Here is a 19,728-nt window from a genome sequence, read left to right on the forward strand (position 1 = left end):
CGGCGTGGCAGAGTGTGGAGCATTCGCGATTCACGCGTAAAGGATCGCGAGTTCGATTCCCGCTTGAGTCAACTTGTTTTTGCTTTTACCAATAAAGTAGTCATTTATAACTACAAGTAAAATATTAATTCACCATATGTTTATAATGCATGAAACAATAGGAATTTTTAAATCAGTTGTAAAACTTTTCAATGTTTCATGTGAACTAGATACAAATATAACTTATTTCGTGAAGTCGTTAAATGAAAAATTTTCTTGACGATTCGTGTCTATATCTGTGGACAGAGTGCGAATTGTAAGGGGGATAATTCGGAAATCCCCTTTGGCTATAGCATTCATCCATTATTCCGTAGCGGATTCCCCCCTCATCCCCCTTGCAATTCGCACACTGTCCACAGATATAGACACGAAACTTCGGACACAACGACTGTGGTAACCGAAATACAGCTAGTGATATCAATATATTTATGAAATAGGTTATATTTTGTATCTAGTTCACATAAAACATTGAAAAGTTTTACAACTGATTTGAAAGTTCCTATCGTTTAGAATATATGAACATATAGTGAATTAATATTTTACTTGTAGTTATAAATGACTACTTTATTGGTAAAAGGCAAAAACAAGTTGACTCGAGCGGGAATCGAACGCTGGATCCTTTAAACGAGAGTCATGAATGCTCCACACTCTGCCACACCGCTACTTGATAATTTTAGGCGTCGTACCGTATATACGGCGAGTCGAAATTAAAGACGCTTTTTCTAGGCTATTTCTGGCTATTGCGCTCGCCCAGTGTAAATGTGCACTACTACCTCGCGAAAGATGGGCTCTAAGTTCATTTAAGAAAGTCTGCCTTGTCCTTGTTAGATATACTCATCTCAGGTAAGTAAATAGAAACAAATGCAAATGAAGAAGAAGAAGAAGAAAATGGAGATCCTAAAAGTAATATGTGTCTACATTCACCACTCTTCAGAGGGTGCTATATACAATGCAGTAAGCAGAGTGTATCGGTGAGTCGTAGTGGGTATGTAGGTTATGGTGGGTCACGGCGGATGGTGGGTTACAGTGGGTCACGTCCTGTTGACCCACGGCCCACGATCCACTTCATCTCTGGTGAGAGGCTTCCAATCTAGCATGGGAGACAATATAGGCTTTGTTAAATCCGCGACTAGACGAGACAAAGCGTCTGTCTCGTCTCGTTTTCCGAGACGAGACGTGACAGATCCTTGTCTGGACTCGTCGCGTTTTAAATGTCTCGAAAGCATTTCATAGCCCTCCCTTGTCCGAATATCAATTCTAACTTCTAAACTTCGTTACATTTCGAAGCCGCATGGCTTCCAATTTTACTTCTATTATTATGAGGTTTTCGAAAGAAAATTAGACGAAAGGAGACTAAATAACAATTTGTCTCGTTTCGGAAACACGAGATGACACCGGGATAGCCACGAAACCAGTGGCGGATCTAGAAGGTAAAAACTGGGGTCTGCCTAATTTAGACTATGATAAGTATATCATGACCTTACTATAAGTTTTCAAAACTATATAAATAATAGCTTAAATTATTTCCGTCAATCTGAAAGTGGGGGCTAGGCCCCCCGCCCCCGAGCTAGATCCGACCCTGCACAAGACGAAACCAGGCTTTTTCTCGCCTCTCTAAAACGAGACATTCTCACATGACGAGACGAAACAGGCAACAATGTTGTGTTTAGCGCATCATAACCATTCCTTTTATAAAATTCTGTTTTCATCTCATTATCAAGTTATTTCTCGAAATCCGACCTCGGATCATCTTCCTTTCATTGACTGTCATTGTTTCCTTTATTAACTTGTGTTCACAATTGTAATTTAAAAAACATTCTATTTTCTACGGTTTTCATTCTACCACTTGTGAAGTGGAATTAACATATGATAGGTTATAATGGTGTTATGAATGTTTGTTATGTGTCTAATTGTTTGAAACTAGTGTATATTTAGACAATCGATATTATATGGGGTTAATTACATTCATCTATTACTACTTAACTGGCTATGTATGGTATATTTATAAGTGTAGTGTTCTACGTTTTCCTTCGTAGAACAAAGTTGTTTGAAGGCTCTGGATTAAGTGTAATGGAACTGTATAATAGTCTAGGCATGTAACTTTGATGGGGAAATGGAAGTTAAAAACTACAGCATGAAGTGTAGAAAGAGGGGTCTTTCTTTTTTTTTTCTCTTGAAAAGCATGAAGTGTGGAAAGAGGGATCTTTCTTTTATTCTCTTGAAATGTCTGTAATGCATTGCTTGTTCCGTTCACTGTATCGCTGTCCTCGTTGCTTCCTTCAGGCGTTATTCAGCGTGCCTCGGTGGCTAGCCTCTGCATAACAAAACTCAGGAGTGTAATATGCATGATTCACTGTGTAACAGTGTTGCAATAACTTTGCTTTGTCGTTAACAAATATAGTGCTTTTGCTGTCTTGAATATCAATAAAGCTGGTTGTGGGAAAAAATAACTGAATCTGTTAAAGTCTACTTATATAGTTTAATATTGTTGTCTCAATATGGTCCCTCATCCCAAAACTTGTGATTGTTTTCACAGGACACATTTGGGGAGAGGGGCAGTTGTGTAAGTCACAATATTTTGGCATTCGGGATATTAGTGATATGTTGTTCGGATCTTGGAACCTTAGGTGATAATGCTTGCAATTATTACTTTGCTGTTTTATGTCTGTTTGTATTCGGCATTCTTATTATGTAAGCGTCTATTTGTTATCTCGTTGATTTCAATGGAAGCAGCACACTCTCAGTTCCGGGAGCATCTGTCTGTCTGATTGTCTGTCTCTCTCTCTTTCTCTGCAATAGGCACATTTCTGAAGAAATTTGCCTATCGTCGACTCACATGGGCGAAATTGGGGAAAATTTCCAGTTTTTCTGGTCACCACCCTCTGATACAACCCCTGATTAAATATACTTGCTTCCTCATTTTCATTGTCTCACTTCTCTAATAAATTTCACCGAAATTTTTAACTCTTTTTCACTTAACATATTAAACGGGTAATACACTCTCTTTTAACACCTTTCATGTGCTGTATGCATTATTTAATATATATATATATATATATATATATATATATATATATATATATATATATATACACTACTTGGAGCAGATTCGTACCGCCGTTCTTTGGATTTGTAATCTAGCGTCTTAACCACTACACCAAGATCGTTGCTTGGTAAACGCTTAGTTGTTGGCATATTTGTTGTATTTGTATTTTATGTTCCTACTTCGACAATTTGTACTCTATTTTCTCCGTTTAGCAGCTGTTTCTGGCTTTCTCTTTCGGTGTCGCCCTTTATTTACACTATGCACTATTCGTATTCACAGCTTGTGTCCCTCTGCAATGTCTTATTCAGATTAGACTTTTCTTCTTGACCCTCAGTAAACATTTGATTGATTTAATTCTCATACTCTCCATGGATGGAGCACAGGAATGCCAGACTCAAAAAACAGGTGTACATTTACTTTCCTGATAGATAATACAAGGAAGGTGCCTGTTTATCAACATGTAACATACATGTGACATTTGCATTACATATAAATACCATGTATTAGCGTATAGCATGGAAAACGCATGATGTAGAACATGTTATTTTACATTTATCATTTTCGTGTACATGCGAAGTGTGTAACTCCCCTACGTGCAGTGTACTGGCAATGTACAAGTGAACGGGAACATGCAATGATCGTGATTGCCAATAAATGGATTAAACTGATACGTGTGGTAAACAAGGTGGATTGGAGCTAAACATTCACGTTACAGGCACAAGTCTCCAATTCGACATTCGCTATGCAAGGTTCTGACACATGTATAATACATGGGATTATAACTAAATACATTGCCTGTATTATCTCTGTGTACACGCGAAGTGTGAACCCAACTATATGCAATATACAGGCAATGTGCAGGTAAACGGAAAATGCAATGATCATGATTGCCAATAAATGGGTTAAACATGTGCATGGTTGATTGGAGTGAATCACTAATGTTAAAGGTGTAGGCAACATGTAATATTCAGGCACCAAGTCTCCAGTTTGTCATGTAACATATGCAAGGTCCTGACACATGTATAGTACTTAATGCGATGTACTTTACATGTATATTCCGCTAACACGCCCACTAATTCACTAACACCTGTATTTCACATGTATTTAATGTCAATTACATTTTCATCAAATGAAAAGCAGCTGTCGTCAGATCCTCATGAGGTAACGTATATGTCAACTACATAGAATATGCCGATTACGTACATGTCTTCCCACTCTCTACATGTTGTTTACACTCCCCACTCTCTACATGTTGTTTACACTCATTTTTCACGTTGCAAGGTTGCAACCCTATAAACATGAAAACGTGAAGTGAACATGCAATGATCGTGAAAAAATCAATACCTGTCTCATGCGTTTAAAAGTGTTCCATTTTCAGGCGTATGTACGCCTGTAAACCAGCTGCAGTTTCTGTCTGGTATATCAATAATGGGGGATAGAGTCATTTAACGAAAACAACAATCCACAACGGTTTTGTGTAGCGTGACGGTTGATCGGCAGAGGCATTCGACACTTATGATGATGCTTCCTGCCAGGAGAGTCACAATTTTGAGGGAACCATTTCTGACGTCGGACGCATGTTAATTACTAACAACGAAGAATCAGTTAATTTTTCAGACGATGAAAAGTATGTAACCTGCCCTCAGTGTGAAAAACAAAGAGGACTTGCCATCCATATTAGTAAATGTCATTAAACTCTCCATAAGAAAAATAAGCCTTCCATAGCAAAATAGAAGTCATCTTTGAATTATAACTCTTCTTTATCAAATGGAGTTGAATATGATAACCACAATAAAAAAATAATATTTCCGATGTTTGCAGTCTAATAGCCGAACTAAAATCCTCTGTTCCTTTACTAAGAGGAGTCCCAAGAAGTGCTCGGTCATCAGTTACTACCTCTCCCTATCAAGTAATCTGTCATATTGTAAACAGAAACGACCTAGAAATATGAGTGGATCTTTTCTTATTCCCATATGCAGTACTCAATATTCTGCCACAATCACATCAAAGTAAAAAACTTACCTGGGTCGCCAATGGGATGATTCTCACCGAAATGCGTTACCTCATAGTTATACAAAAAGAAACACAATGACAAACTTTCTGCTCCAACATCCTTTAACACCGAAAGAGTCGAAAACACTCAACGATGGAGACAAGAGGTGCAGTCCGATTATTAATTTCTAAAGATATTATCGCCACACCTAATGCCTACGTTTTAGAAACATCCTTCACATTCAGACACATTTGCTTTATCAGATCTTCCTAAAGATCTTTCTAACATACCAAGAGTTTCAATTTCTAAATTACGGTATGTTATAAAATTCTTCCCATCTGGATCAGCTGGATGTATTAAATGGTCTCAGTCCTTCGAGTCCTAAGAATTTATTCTTACGTCATGAATCAAATTCAAAGAAAGATGAATCACAACGATTCTACAATTACTTTATTTAATCCATTCGGATAACGTACCTTACGAAATAAGAGCAACTTTTTTCCTTTTTTGGCATCACTTATTGCATTTAATAAGAAGAGTGGCGGAATTGGAAGAATTGCAGTGGGCATTATTTGGAGAAGGATATCAGCGAAAGTTATATGATTCAGAATTAAAGAATCCGTTATAACTTTTCTTTATCCTCATCAATTGAGCCTATGCGTCACTAAAGGAGCCGAAGCCTTCCAAATGGGTCTATAACACGGACCACTGGGCCCAGGAGTATGCGTAGTACCTCACCACGGAAATGGTTGAAGTAGGCTATTGTAATCACGCCTACTGGAGGGGAGCGATAGGTGTCCTCTAAATAGGAATCCGCTTGGTGCAAATGGACTACATCACTCATTGGTGCCGGTAATATACGGTGTGCTTTTTCTGTAAAATTAGGTAGAAAGGTGTTGGGAGCCTCTTATCCCTACCGCGGAAGGGAAATCATCGGGATATCTCTTAAATGAGAGAGTAAAGCGTACGCTTAGGTGCGAAAGGTGGCTGATTGGGCATCTGCGCGTGAACAACAATTAGCTAGGCAGAAGCAGGATTCAAGTCTTCCCCCCTCCCCCTTCGGGTCATCCTGGAGTTCTTGGGTTGAGATGAAATCTTCCGGATCGTGATCACACCATGCGATTTGGTAACGTGTGACTATTTTCTCCAAGGGGGAGGTGACTTTCCCTCATAACGATCGGATGCCATCACTGCATATGGTGGTAGGCCCCTACTCGCTACAGAGGCCCACTGACCGTTAATGGCTGAGAAACAAAGCAATACTGAGAAATCACGGTGTAGGGGATTTCTTCTGAAGTCGCTTGTAAACACTCGTGCACATAGCAGACCGGCCGAAATTGTAAAGGCTGGTCTCGCAAGAAGATTACACTCGTTGGTGACCACAAAGAGTGTGAGAAGACACTCTCATTACTTTGTCCTTCAAAAGAGTTATTAATTACGAGAAAATCCATTACGTTTTCGACGTCTTTTCTAACTCTACTGTCGAAATTCACCAAGTTCCACATGTTGGTCGGACGCTTCGGAATAGATGCCACTAAAATCTTCAATAGCCTCAATAATGTTCGATGGTGCCGACATCGCATACATCCAAGGAGCTGTCAGCCTTTAAACAATCCCTTCTGTGTGTCAGTACTCCTGGCCCACATTAGCACTTGGTCGATGGTAATATTTGCCTATATCCTTGATATTTTTTTCATCTTCTAATAGTAAAATACCCTTGGTTGGCAAAATATTCGAATTGTGACACTGACACAATGCCCTCTAATTTCAGCATTTGCTGAAGGTAAATCTCAGAAACCTTTGTATAACTTAGATGACAATCGCTGTGCAAATATGAAATCATTCTTAATACAGAGTAGAGATGGAGTTCCCAGTTCCTTGATGGTTCGGTTGTAATAAAAAGTACAATTTTTAAATACTACACTCACAATTTGGTAGATGAGGAAAACGATAAAGGTAACCAAGAAAGTTCTGTCGCCTTTTCACCCATCACCTTCGAAAAGCGGTATGTCACCTAAGACGTACGTGGGAAATCAAAAATAGTCCCCATCAGCGTCGACGACCTTCTGCCAACGTTCTGGAAGGCCATGGATTCCATCGCGGTACAATTTGGTGGGCCGTGAAGCGAAGAAGGTATCAAGTGCAATTTGCACCTCTACTAGGGATTTGAACTGGCGTCTTCTAAGGCGATGGTCCAAGGAATCGAACAGGTGAAACCGGATTGTGCAATGTACGAGGAGTATGGCGGATGTAATAGTGTTTCCCATCCAAGGCGCAGAATGGTGTCTCGTGTCATCCTAGCAATGTGGAGCTTAGCATTGTCCTGTAACAGGAAGACCTCTTTGCGATTCAGAAGTGCTGGCTCCAGATTTTTTCTTGAACAGGGCTCAGTTACTGACAGTACACATTTGCGTTATGCTCTGACCAGCTGGTAGCAGTTCCCGATGCACGACGCCGCGAGCAGTCCACCAAACACATCAGGACCTTATTCTGGTACAGTGCTGGTTTCGGCTGTTTTGGAATCGGTTCTTGGGTTGCTAACCAATGATACTCGTAACGAGGACGCGGAGCTTGGTACAGGACCCACTTCTCATCACATGTCAACGCTCTATCCAGAAAAGGCTCCTTCCTCATACGAGACAGCAAAGAAACGCAGGTGTCTGCACACGTTGCCTTCTGGCCCGGAGTTAAATCATGTCGGACCCATTGACCCAACTTGTAGTGCTTCCCAAGTTGATGGAGGTGCTGCCGACTTATTTCTCTACTCACACTGAATTGTAGTCACAGTTCCTCACATGGCTGTCCACTGTTCACCTCAATTGCTGCCTGAAGATCTTCCTTTTGTACATGTGTTGGTCTTCCGACACGTGGTGCGACTTCGAGTGATTAGTTACCGTCCTTAAACTTGTTAAATCAATACTACACTGTCCGCGTAGTTACGATACCCTCACCGAAGGCCTGGCATATCTTCCGTCCCGCTGCAGCGGCGTTTGACTCCAGTTTGAACTCGTACAGCATACACGCCCTTATGTTGCTCTGTGGCGGACCCATGTTCACTCTGTCCTTATGCAAGTTCACGGTGTAACTGAACTGCCACAGCCAAATAGTATGCTGAATATACTCACACCAACACAACTGACCTTCACCTTAACTCCATTCGCATTTAATTCACGGTGTGAGGGCCAATTGAATACAGACCTCTACTAAAAGCAACAAAACTTTCTTGGTTACCTTTATACTTCCATAACAACTTCAAAGCTTCAGCAGGGCTCAATAGGCTCTCCTGTCAATAGTTGAAAAGTAACCAAAAGCACATGAAAAAGTGACCAAAAGCACACGAAAAAGTGACCAAAATTTCATCATGCCCTTTTTTCTTTGTCAATTTCTTCATCACCTCTCTCTTTGTTGTTTTGTTTCATCTTTTCTTGTTTACTTCTTTTTGAGCTTCCACCTTTCTTAGGTTTTCTAAGTATGCTTTGTAGTTACGGTAAGCAGACTTAGCAGATGTAAGAAGCTTCTGAGTAACTGGAACCAGTTCTGGCCTAGTTCCGAATTTCTTCATCCCAGACATTATATTTAACTTAGCATTGAGAGTTCTCAAAGCCATGATATATTCAAACACACCACCTACTTTTAAAAAGAATATACAAGAAGCATAACACAAGACGAACATGATGAACCACACAAACACACACACAGACACAACGTTGAACGGAGCGTTAACTATTACGAGAGAAAACTAAAAGACTATTATGATAGAAGAAAGAATAGAAGATGGGTTCTCAATCCCACCTTGAGAGCTTACGTATCCACCAACCATCCACTGTGCTTTAGAATAAAAGCTGAAGACAGAATAAAGCTGACTAGTTCACTTGTGGCAGCAAGTACTGAAGCTTTGAGAAGAGTAATGAGTAACAAATTTCTTTTTTTTTTTTTAATTTATTTATTTTTATAATATTTTTCTTAAAAAACTGCCAATGCAAAACATAAATCACACGAAATAGTCACTTTACCTCCCAAAAAAGTAATTTTACTGACAAATTTGAAAAAAAAAAAGTATTTTTAGTGACCAACTTGAAAAAAAAAGTCACTTTTAGTTAAAAAAAAAAAAAAAAAAAACTCGCTATGAGCCCTGCTTCAATCAAGCATTCAGACGTACAAATTGTTTGCAACGAAATTTTTGTTTGTAGCAAATTCGTGATTACTGCGTTTATTTGTTGAGTGAGGTGCAATCCTGCATATTTTTAGGAGCAGAGTTGTCAAGGAGAATTGGTGCTAAAAAATGTGCTAGAGAGTTTGAGGTATTCACAACCTGTCATCAAATGAACAATGGTATTCTTGGTGTAAATAGACACCCAAAATTCCTCTAAACCGTTGCCAGAAATAATGGTTCTCACAGAATCCATAAAGAACGAAGAGGATACCACCTACTGTGAACAACAACAGACTGCCCTCTTTAGCAGCTAACACTATGTCTAATATCTTCACGGAAAGTGATTCATCAAACGCTACCATGCACGACTGTTGATGTCTCCGTTTACAGTGATCCAGAGCTGAAAAAATAGAAGTATAGATCGTGGCAGGACTTGAAGTGAAAGAGTGACGAATGGGAGGGACAGGATAGTTGATGTCTCGTATTCCGATGGATTCTGTACTGTCACGACGTACATGAATACGCTTCATGCGGAGACAGGCGTATCCTAAAGGAGATAGCCGTCCATCCACAAGATATCGATGAGACGAGCATTTAGGAGGACAGTCTCAGTTCCCAGTAGGACTCCACTTATGGTTTTCCACCAGGATAAAGGATGTTCCGGGTCTAGCCATTCATTGATAGGGCGTTACACTCAGCATTCCTGAAGACGACACATCAGCACCTATAAGAGAAGTTTTTGTTCTCAGAACAAGGTGCTTGCCTTGACGGCATTTACTGGTGTGATGCACTTTATACTTTCCATTGTGTTGATGTCATCTGAAGATTTCATATTACAATCTCAATTGTCAAAAACGAATTGCACATAAACCTCATCGTCGACAGAAGACGTGAAACTGCCTACTTCTCTGCAGGACATGCACACTTCCAGCTTCAATAAAATATCCAATAGATGTCTTGATCCACATTTAAGATGAACGTGTACACTTACGCGGAGAGGTAGTATTAGTTTATTTTCTGTTGAAAAACGGCTCTGGGTGCACGAGCCTTCGGTGGAGAAATGTGGCAGAGAGCGCAAAAATAGAGAACAGAGGGAAAAGAATTTGAGTGGAATGTATATAGAGGGATGAGACGAGGGGGAAAAATTATGTGGTTTGTAGTGCAGCATTTCCACCTAGGCCCAGACCGCTTTAATTACCTGTACTCTAAAAAAGATTCCGTGTCATTACTAGTAGCTTTTCACACTAAAAATTTGAGAATTTCGCGTTTTGTCGCATTTTCCAAATAAAGTTTCGGATTTTATAGCTCTTGTGGACAAGGATTCACTGACATTTTTACAATTGTTTCTTTTATTCATAGATCACTGTAAAAATAAACCATTAATTACCCATAAACAAAATACACTGAATATTTCACTCGACGTTGTCAATTTCACTTATGGATTTTATATATATATATATATATATAAATCAAACTGGAGGTAAATCAGTAACTAAACTTACTATGAGTAGGAAAAATTTGCTGTCTTCTGAAAACATACAGGTACAAGTTACATTTAAGCATTAAACAAAAGCATGTTACGTTTCCACATTTTATTCCTTCATTGTTGTACGTTTGTCACTTATCACCAGACCATATTTGAAGAAAACCTCTCACAATTGGCATTGCTTGTTGGAAGCCACGCATATATAAATGTATTTACAACAAACCTTAATCAATCATCACTTCGGAACTCCCCATCCAACTGCGATGGTGATAGCTAACGCGCAACATGTTCCCTATAGCCGTGTTCGAATCATCCAAAATGCACTGTTCATGCCACGTTCTACCGTTCCGTCAGCGGAAAACTAGCGTTTTTAAAGTAATGAAGACGTATTTTAAACTTTCGCGTTATATCGCGTATTGTTAGCAGTTTCGCGCAAAAGTGTAATTTCTCGTTTTATCGCGCAGCGGAAACCAATCAAAACACACAGAGAATATCATAAAACGTCAAGAAACTGAAAATTACTTAATTCTGACGCATTTCGTTTTATCGCGCATTAAGAAAAACTCGTGTCTCTTGTCATTATTAATTTTCCGCTCCCTTCATGTACTCTAACACCGGCAGCCCTACGGTCTACAATGAAAATTAATTTGAAGTTACTGCGGTCAGCTAGAGGCTCTTTGCCCCAGCCTACCTTGGCTCCTGTAAATGTAAGTGTCATTACTCGTGTATCTAGGCTGGGGAAAGAGGTTCCCCAACCTATCGCAAAAGCATGCGGTCTGAGACTAGGGATTAGTGAATATCTACCAAATAGAGATATTTTACAGATCCATTTTTTGTGTTTATATTCTTTGTTCCTGAGATTATTTTTCGATACATGCTAGTATAGGAAGGTTAGTTGGCTTGCATATCATAATTTACAATTTTTAAAAATTGTTGACTAATAAATACGTATTTATCTATTATCGTGCTTAAAGCGACTGGTGGTTATAGGACAAGGAGCGGGTCTCAAAATGATTTCAGTGGGATAAACACATTAGCACTGCAAGTTAGTCGTATCACTTTAAACTACAAAACATACAAATCATAAATCTTAATACAATATACTATCAAATCGATGCTAAAAAAGGTTTATAAGTAAGTTTTACTTTACAAAAGCTCTCATTAATAAATAAATAAATAAATAAATAAATAAATAAATAAATAAATAAATATGAACCAGTGATTACAGAACGGCCTAAGTCAATTCTGTGTAGCTTTAGGATAATAAAGAAAAACTGTTTAACTCCAGGACTGCAAACTTTTCTTGCGCTCGACCTATAGTTAATGTTACGTTTACACCGTTGTAACACCTTCCTATATACAAAGTTCCGAACACCTCTACAGAAATGTAAAAGTTAATAAACCAAATTTCAGAAAAATGTGACTTAGGTCCTTTCTGCAATCACTGATTCATATATTTCAAGATCAAGTAAAATTAATTGTTTCAACAAGGCACCGAATGTTATTTTCTATGTAAGAATCACTTCAGAATACCTTTTTATTTTTATTAATCAAAACAAATGAAACAAGTTGGAAATCTACATAAATAAAGCTTTTAAACAATGATGTGAAGTTATGTATATTTAGAAAAATCTTAATTTTATGTAATGTTTTATTAACTATTCGAGTACGAAAACATACTGAATATTTCAGCTGAAAAGAACGAAAGTGAAATTACTTACACTAGCACATCTATATTGTTCGTCACAGTAACTGAAGAGGACAAAAATGGATAAATAGATGACTTTAAAAAAACTATTATGCAGAATATTTCTTCTTCCCCATTTTATGGATTTATACATACCAGTGTCTAGTTTATACAATGCTATGGTTTACATTTTCAAAAGAGTAGATATACACGGCACAAATACATTACTTATGTACATTGACGCCTGATCATTTTGGGCAGGCATATTCGATAAGCAAAAATTGACTGACATGATTCAGGTAAATAAGCCTAGTCTTGGTAGAAGCATAATGGGATAGAGCTATTGTCTTTCAAAATGTGGTATTATCAGTGTGTCTCGGTTGTTGTTTAGTTATGTATTATTTTGAATTGCATTTTTTTTTTTAATATGAACAAATATCGATTTCTTTCAAATTAATTTTTTTTAAAAAAATCAGTGTATGGTAAACACAAAGAACGTACTATAAGCGACAGTTCTATGATGCTCTTACGTGCATCCAATATATCCATTTCTGCGAGTCCTCAATGTTCTCAATTCGAAGTGACAACTGTTAGTTCTGGAAAGGAAATACTAAATGTAGGTAAAAGCAAACTGGCAGATAGATATGTACCCGACCCACATCGCTAACAATAGTATTCTATTTTATCAGTAGTACATAAAGGAAATTGTTACTTATGTGAGGACTTACCTTTACAGCTATAAGTGTCTGACTTGGTTTATGAAGCATCTTTACGACATGTCCACAGGTACCATTTCCTAACTCTCCAAGATGTTCTAAGTCTTTGATTTCTGTTTGATACTTCTGCAAATATATATATGTATTTTGAATTAGCAATATATAAGATGAAAAATAAAAACGTATTTAATGGTCTGACGAAATGAAATAAAATAGTATTTTTCGTGTCACGAGGTTATGTTTGAGAGACTTCAACTTAACGATAATAAAACCGGAATGACAAGCTGGGAGGAACGGAAGTACTTTTACCACAGTAACAAATATGATGCTTATCTACCTTAAATTCCGACCGGAGTAGAGGAACTTGAGACTCTGCGCTCTGCTACCACCGCAGTCTACTATGCTTTTTTATGCACCAAAAAAAAAAGTATTCCTCACAATTTTATTTTTAGTACTCGCCAAATCATGTACAAATTATTCGCTTCACATGAACTGATACCGGAAAAAATGCTGTATTAAAATTTCTTACAGACTGTATCGTATTTAATTTTGTTACAGAATGCGTGAAACTGATATCTATAATTGTACTGACTTCTTCTGGTCCGTGTAGTAGTTCAAAACGAATTATAGTCTACTCTCAGTATGCGCTAGGACGAGAAAACAATGGTTAAAGAGGAATTCAAATTACCAAAAGATTATTTGAACGTAATATCAGTAGCGGTTCGTGGTCTGTAGAAACACCGGTTGCAATGTTGCCATATCAAAGATGTGTAGGTATGCGCAAGTGTTCCCTTCCCCCAGCATTCTTGAGTCTTATCCAAAACATATTCAGGAAATATGACGAGGAAAGTCCTTTTAAGCTCTATTTGTATATTTATTGATTAAAGTGTATTCTCTAATATTGGTTTAATATGAGCTATTTCCTTTATTTTTTTTCAAACAACCACTATCAATATACGTTTATACACTATTTATATACAAAACTCCTTCACTCATGTCATTGAACAAGAGATAAATTGAATATATAGCATGTGCCATGAAAAGCCATGAATGATATCGTTCACCCGAAAAGACGAAAAATTCAAGAAAATTGCATATATTCATGCACGTAGATAAACAAAATTTTTTAATTAACTAAACTATGCCTTATTTTAAAATGGAAGATCTTTCTTCGTTGTTTTCGAGCTTCAAATTTTTCTATGACTTCATTGAAATCTGAGAGGCTGCTCGCCAAGTTTTTCTGAATAGAAAGCATCGCTACCGCAAATATTTTCTGCTTCTTTTCTTCAGGGTACAGAAACTCCTCCGACAATATGCATTTTGTTAGCATTTCTTTGTATGAATATAAGGGACAAAGAGTCCACTTTCAGTAACCACGTATTTTTGTCTGCTGTTCTACTATAAAGAAGCATGAAATCTAACCTTGTAAGATTTTTTCCTTCGAAAATGAAAATATATTTTAGTTTAACATTCCAGCAATTTAGGCTAAAGAAGACAGATGAGTATTGAAAGTGAATGATTTGAGATTAACTTTTTATGCTCTCCGCCGGAAATCGAACACGGGATCATGTGCACAAAAGACACAGAGCTAGGAATTAGACCAGTGGTAAGACTTTCTGCTTCGCGACTCGATCGCCTCCCGCCCCAAAATTTGATATTTTTTTTTTATTTTAAAAATAAAACCTACAATAAGAATTATCACCTTTGTATTATAAATGTAAAATAAAACCTATTGACTTCGAACGATCGCCCTCCCCAAACATTCAACCTGGATCCGCCCCCGCTACCACCAGACGCGTATTTGTTCTTTGCGAGTTTCTGTTTTGTGAATAACTTCTTTCTTCCAAGCGTCTATATCTCACCCACTCTATCAATTGAGTCAAGCGCTGCCAAGCGGAAGAATTCGTAACTATTACAGAAACTGAGTATATACCAGTGACAGAAAAAGGTGCAACTGGAAGGGAGCAATACGGGAGGATAGCACTGACGCAGAAATAAATCCACTTCCTCATGTTAAGAGATAGGAGCTTGCTGCCATATGCTCACGCTCACTGCAACTGGAAATGTAAATCACTCTCTTTCCTTCAGTTTTTTTATTGATTTTTTAAAGAAATGCATTAATACTGTTTAGTGTTCAAGAGCAAAGGTTTATTTTTTACTGATACACTACTTTAATACCTAAAAATATCTTTAGTAATATAGAAAAAAATTCCTCTTGCACAACCATGCAACAAAGTACCAGCCGCCGCCGCGTAATGATTTTTTTTTTTTCAGTTCTTGAATGTCGTTACTTCATATCTTGATAGAGATGACAAAAAATATAATAATAATAATAATAATAATACAAAGGAGAAAAAGGAATGCAAATTTAACTGAAAAGATTCATTTCTCGTGAAAAATAATTTGGTCCATCTTAGCAGTTTATGAGTTCCTGATACAGGGTTCTCACGCAACTGGCAAAAAAAAAAAAAAAAAAATCCAGGATTTTCCAGGAGTTTTCCAGGATACCCAGGCAAATTTTCCAAGGATATTATAAAAATTCCAAGGTATTTCTGACAAAATATACCTATTCTGAAGTTATAATATGCAGTTCAGCAGAATATCATTACTTTACTGTTAATCTTTAGACCAAGACATCGCTATGACAGATTAACTGAGTTTCAACATCATCTCCTTTTCACTTAGCTCCTTCACCACACTTTTCACTTCCTCTTCTATTTGTTTTGCAGATCTTCTCATGTTGTTTGATTTTGCAATGAAAGTCAAACTGCCGCACTGTTCCGCTTTTTCGGCGTATTTGTCAGCAGATTTCTGTAGTTCATCTATGTCATCTTGTAACCGTTTCTTTTTGTTCTTCAGCTCTTGAACAGCATCAGCAACTTCTTTTCTTTTTTGTGATGACTCTTTCTTTGCCTTCTCCTTCTTCTGTTCTTCTATGAGTAGCTGGTACTTACTACGAGCACTTGATGCAGAAGCTAAGAGTTCCTTCGAAATATCTATTTTTGTTACACCACCAACATAACTGACGTGGTCACATATTATTCTTCGCGCTTGGAATGACTTCTGCTGAAGATTTTCGATTTCAATTTCCTTATTAACAGAAAATCCTCTTTCACTTGTGGCTTGCCCATGTGATAAGAGAAGAACTGGCTTCATCACTTGCAACCACAACTTACTGTATTTTCCTGACGAACCAACTTCTCTATACAGGAAAGCATCAACACTTTCTTTGCCTGAAATATCATCGAATTCCTTATATACACCGTTGTTTGGAAGGACAACAGCATCAAGAAAATCTCTGTACTCCTTCAGCATACCATCGCAAAAAGCATTCCACCCTCAATTCTATTTAAGTCTGTCAATGTCTTTAATAAGCTCGTCATTATTTTCTGACACCTCGGTTTATCTGTTCCCATTAATTTGGGATTCAGACATTGTATGGCACGTGCTAGTGGGTATTTGATAGGTGACTTTTCCAATATCATTTTTGCAATGCAGACAAGAAAAGACCTGCACTGAATCTTGAATTCTAGCACACGTTTTTCACTGATGGCCTTGCTAGTCAGTAACTGATCAAGCTCATACTGAGCTGCAAATCCAACATCAATGTTTTTTGGATGAGTGTAATTTGCAGAATCTTGTATATCTAATTTCAGTAACTGTGAAATATTACCAATGCTTTCAACTTTATTATTCAGAATAAATCTTCTTCTTATATTTCGCACTAACTTACAAAGATCATCACAGAGGAAGGGAATCATTGGCTTGTCCACCTGGTACACTGTCAAGAAATTGCCGATGTCCTTTGTGATTGATATGAAAAAATGGAGCTTTGCTGTTGTCAGTGGATCCTGAAAGTGGGACTTGATGGTTTTAAAAGAAACTGAGTTCGGGGTATTTGACGTTTTACTGCATTCATCAATAAATAGTTTTAACTCTTCCTGCATCTGTAGTACTCTCTCGGCAACTAGTAAATTTTCCACCTAATAGTGCCCACAGTGTTTCAGTGGGAACACATGTGAGTTAGTCATTTTCATGTAATCCTCCCTAGCAGGGGAATCTTAAAAAAAAAAAAAAAAAAACCTGCAAACTACTGAAAAGTTCCAACAAATGCCACCCTGTTTTGTTCATTCCTTCTTTTACAGAATTATGTACAATGTGGAGCCCACAGCTTCCCACATTTAACAAATGCACTTCTGAAGTCTGTAGGAACTGTTCCTGCAACAAACGATGAAACTTCCAATTGACATTCGGCCCATCCATGGATACCTGAAGAACTTTGTTTATGTTCAGTCTTTCAAGACAGTTCTGGAAATCTTCCAGCATCACTTCAGTAGTAAAATGTCCCATGAATGCTCAACCATAATACCGGGTTACCACCTGTAAGGGAAAAAAGTAAATTTAAGTGAATTTGTTGTACAGAAATTACACTATCTGACCAAAGCACTGTTTTTATTAAGTAAAAATATTAAAAACAGTGCTTTGCTCAGATAGTGTATTTCTATTGTATACCAAGATTGTTTCCGATCTATGGTGATGAAATGAAACACCCTGTGCAGCACCACCAAGCGGGAAGAGAAGGAAATTACCAGTCATGTGGGCACCTTGGACCATTGACTGTGTTTGACAGATGTGGTCAGTACATAACTGCCCTTTCCGACGTAAACACTGCGTGCCAGCCTCTTAAAGTGGAAACTTCGCTGTAGGGCAATTGCCAAGATGCAGGGCCACCAAATAGTGGATAGTGGCGACATGGTTTCTTTTAAGGTCAGTTTAGTTTGAAATCGTCACCATAGATTGGAAACAACCTCTGTATTTTGTTTTAAAAAATAACATCGAGTTCGTAATCACTGACATGATAACACAATATCAATCTTACTCAAAACAGAGAAATGTGATTTTCGTCATATCGAATACTTCATTTCGCTTCTTTTATTTTAAAATCTTGGCATGAGACTAGTAATCAGGAACTTTGACTAAAACAAAGTTCTGATATCCGTGCAACTAATCCCCTCCAATCTCAATCAAAACCAATCAACCCCAACTTCGGTAGGACCTTAGTTATACCTCCATATGTTTCTGTTCGAGCTCAGAACATTAAGTATAAGTGTCATGAGTCTAAAGTAACTCTGCAATTAGCTCATTTGCTTAATTATTATTACAAATAACTAAGTCGTAATTAATAATATGACATAATGTGTCTATACCACTTCTTTTGCATCGTAACCAAATAACGGTGATTTCCACTATAACCAAAGCTGTGTAAGTTGAGGAGATAATCTTAAGTATTACCTTTTAATGTGTCAAAAATGGCGAATATTTCGCAAAGGTAAGCCTAAAGTATGCTTACTCTAGGTTAAGTAAAGCTAGTTTAATTACTTTTAAAAATAGTCTACACATCATTACACTTAGAATGATGCGAGTATTTAATAACAATTGGTTCTTGTATTTAAAACTAACACTAAAATTTTCAGTAACATCTACTTACCCTGTTGTTAATATCCCAAATGCGAACGTGGATATCCATCTCTTTCATAGCTGACGTTGAGTTCAAAGTTTCATCAAAAAGCACAACCTAACTTGGCTGTGCAGACACGTAATCATGAAGGAGATTTTTGAAATATGGCGCCAAACCAAAGGCACGTAAATATGAACACTTAGTTTCACCACATGAAAACTGTTTGGCCACATCACTGTCGGGGAACATAGAGGTAAAAAGACTCGAAATGTTTTGACAAGAATTGTACGAGTAATGCGATGTCACGACTTTCATTGCCCAAAGTACTTCAGCTCGCAAACAATCGTTGCGTGTCACCTGAATGGTTGGTTGGTGATGCACTGGTGGATGGCAAATCGGCTTTACTAACTTCTTTCCGTTCATTACCTACAGTAGTTTTCGACTGAAAAAAATTCTGCATTGTGCCGTTTCGGTTGTTTGTCAAAGCCAAATGTTTCTTTCCCGCTGCATGACTTCGAATGGCAGCCTCACCCATGTTGCAAACATCGAACACTTTTGAGCAAAGCATACATTTTGCACTGTACTTGTCCGGACCCAATCAGCCACTCTTTATATTCTTTTTTCTTCAGCCAAGTTTCACTCAACGTGGATTTATCTTTAGGCATTTTTTGTCTAATCGTTAAGCAAAATAACAAGAAAAGTATCGCTATTATTCAACCGCATGAACAAAGTACAAACCTATCAAACGAAGATCGCCAGTGAACTAACTGGACATTTCTCTTTCCTTCCTAACTTCGTAATGGATATTGCTCTGAAGGCGGTAGCACGCCTTTGAGCAGTTTACACGAGCGGTTGAGGAACCGTAAACGCATAGTATACACAGTGTTCAGTCTAATGCACTCTCGCTTTTATACAATGTCACTGCAGATTAAGATGTAACGTTGCTTAGTTGTTATTTCGACTACACAAAAAAAGGTCAAAAACATGATACGAGAAGCAAAACAGTAATGTTTTTAAATCAATACACTAAGCATAGGAATCTCTAATGAGCACATCTCTCCACAGAGCGGAAATATATTACACCCAACATGGTGCATATTGTGCGTTTCCGTTTACTCAGCTGCCTTAGAATGCGGCACTGAGACGGAAA

General features: G+C 37.7%; 1 protein-coding gene across 4 annotated transcripts in view; it reads right to left on the reverse strand.

Annotated features, from left to right (window-relative positions):
• Positions 1-19,728, reverse strand: part of hep (hemipterous) — a 239,173-nt gene that overhangs the window by 168,517 nt on the left and 50,928 nt on the right. For all 4 annotated transcript variants that reach the window (XM_081765643.1, XM_081765642.1, XM_081765645.1 and 1 more), the window contains exon 3: positions 13,133-13,246. In XM_081765643.1, coding sequence (XP_081621769.1) covers positions 13,133-13,246 — 114 coding nt within the window. The remainder of the gene's footprint in view (positions 1-13,132; positions 13,247-19,728) is intronic.

This window comes from Thermobia domestica, chromosome 7, assembly GCF_964235325.1.
Source record: "Thermobia domestica chromosome 7, izTheDome1.hap1.1, whole genome shotgun sequence".
NCBI classification, from domain to species: domain Eukaryota; kingdom Metazoa; phylum Arthropoda; class Insecta; order Zygentoma; family Lepismatidae; genus Thermobia; species Thermobia domestica.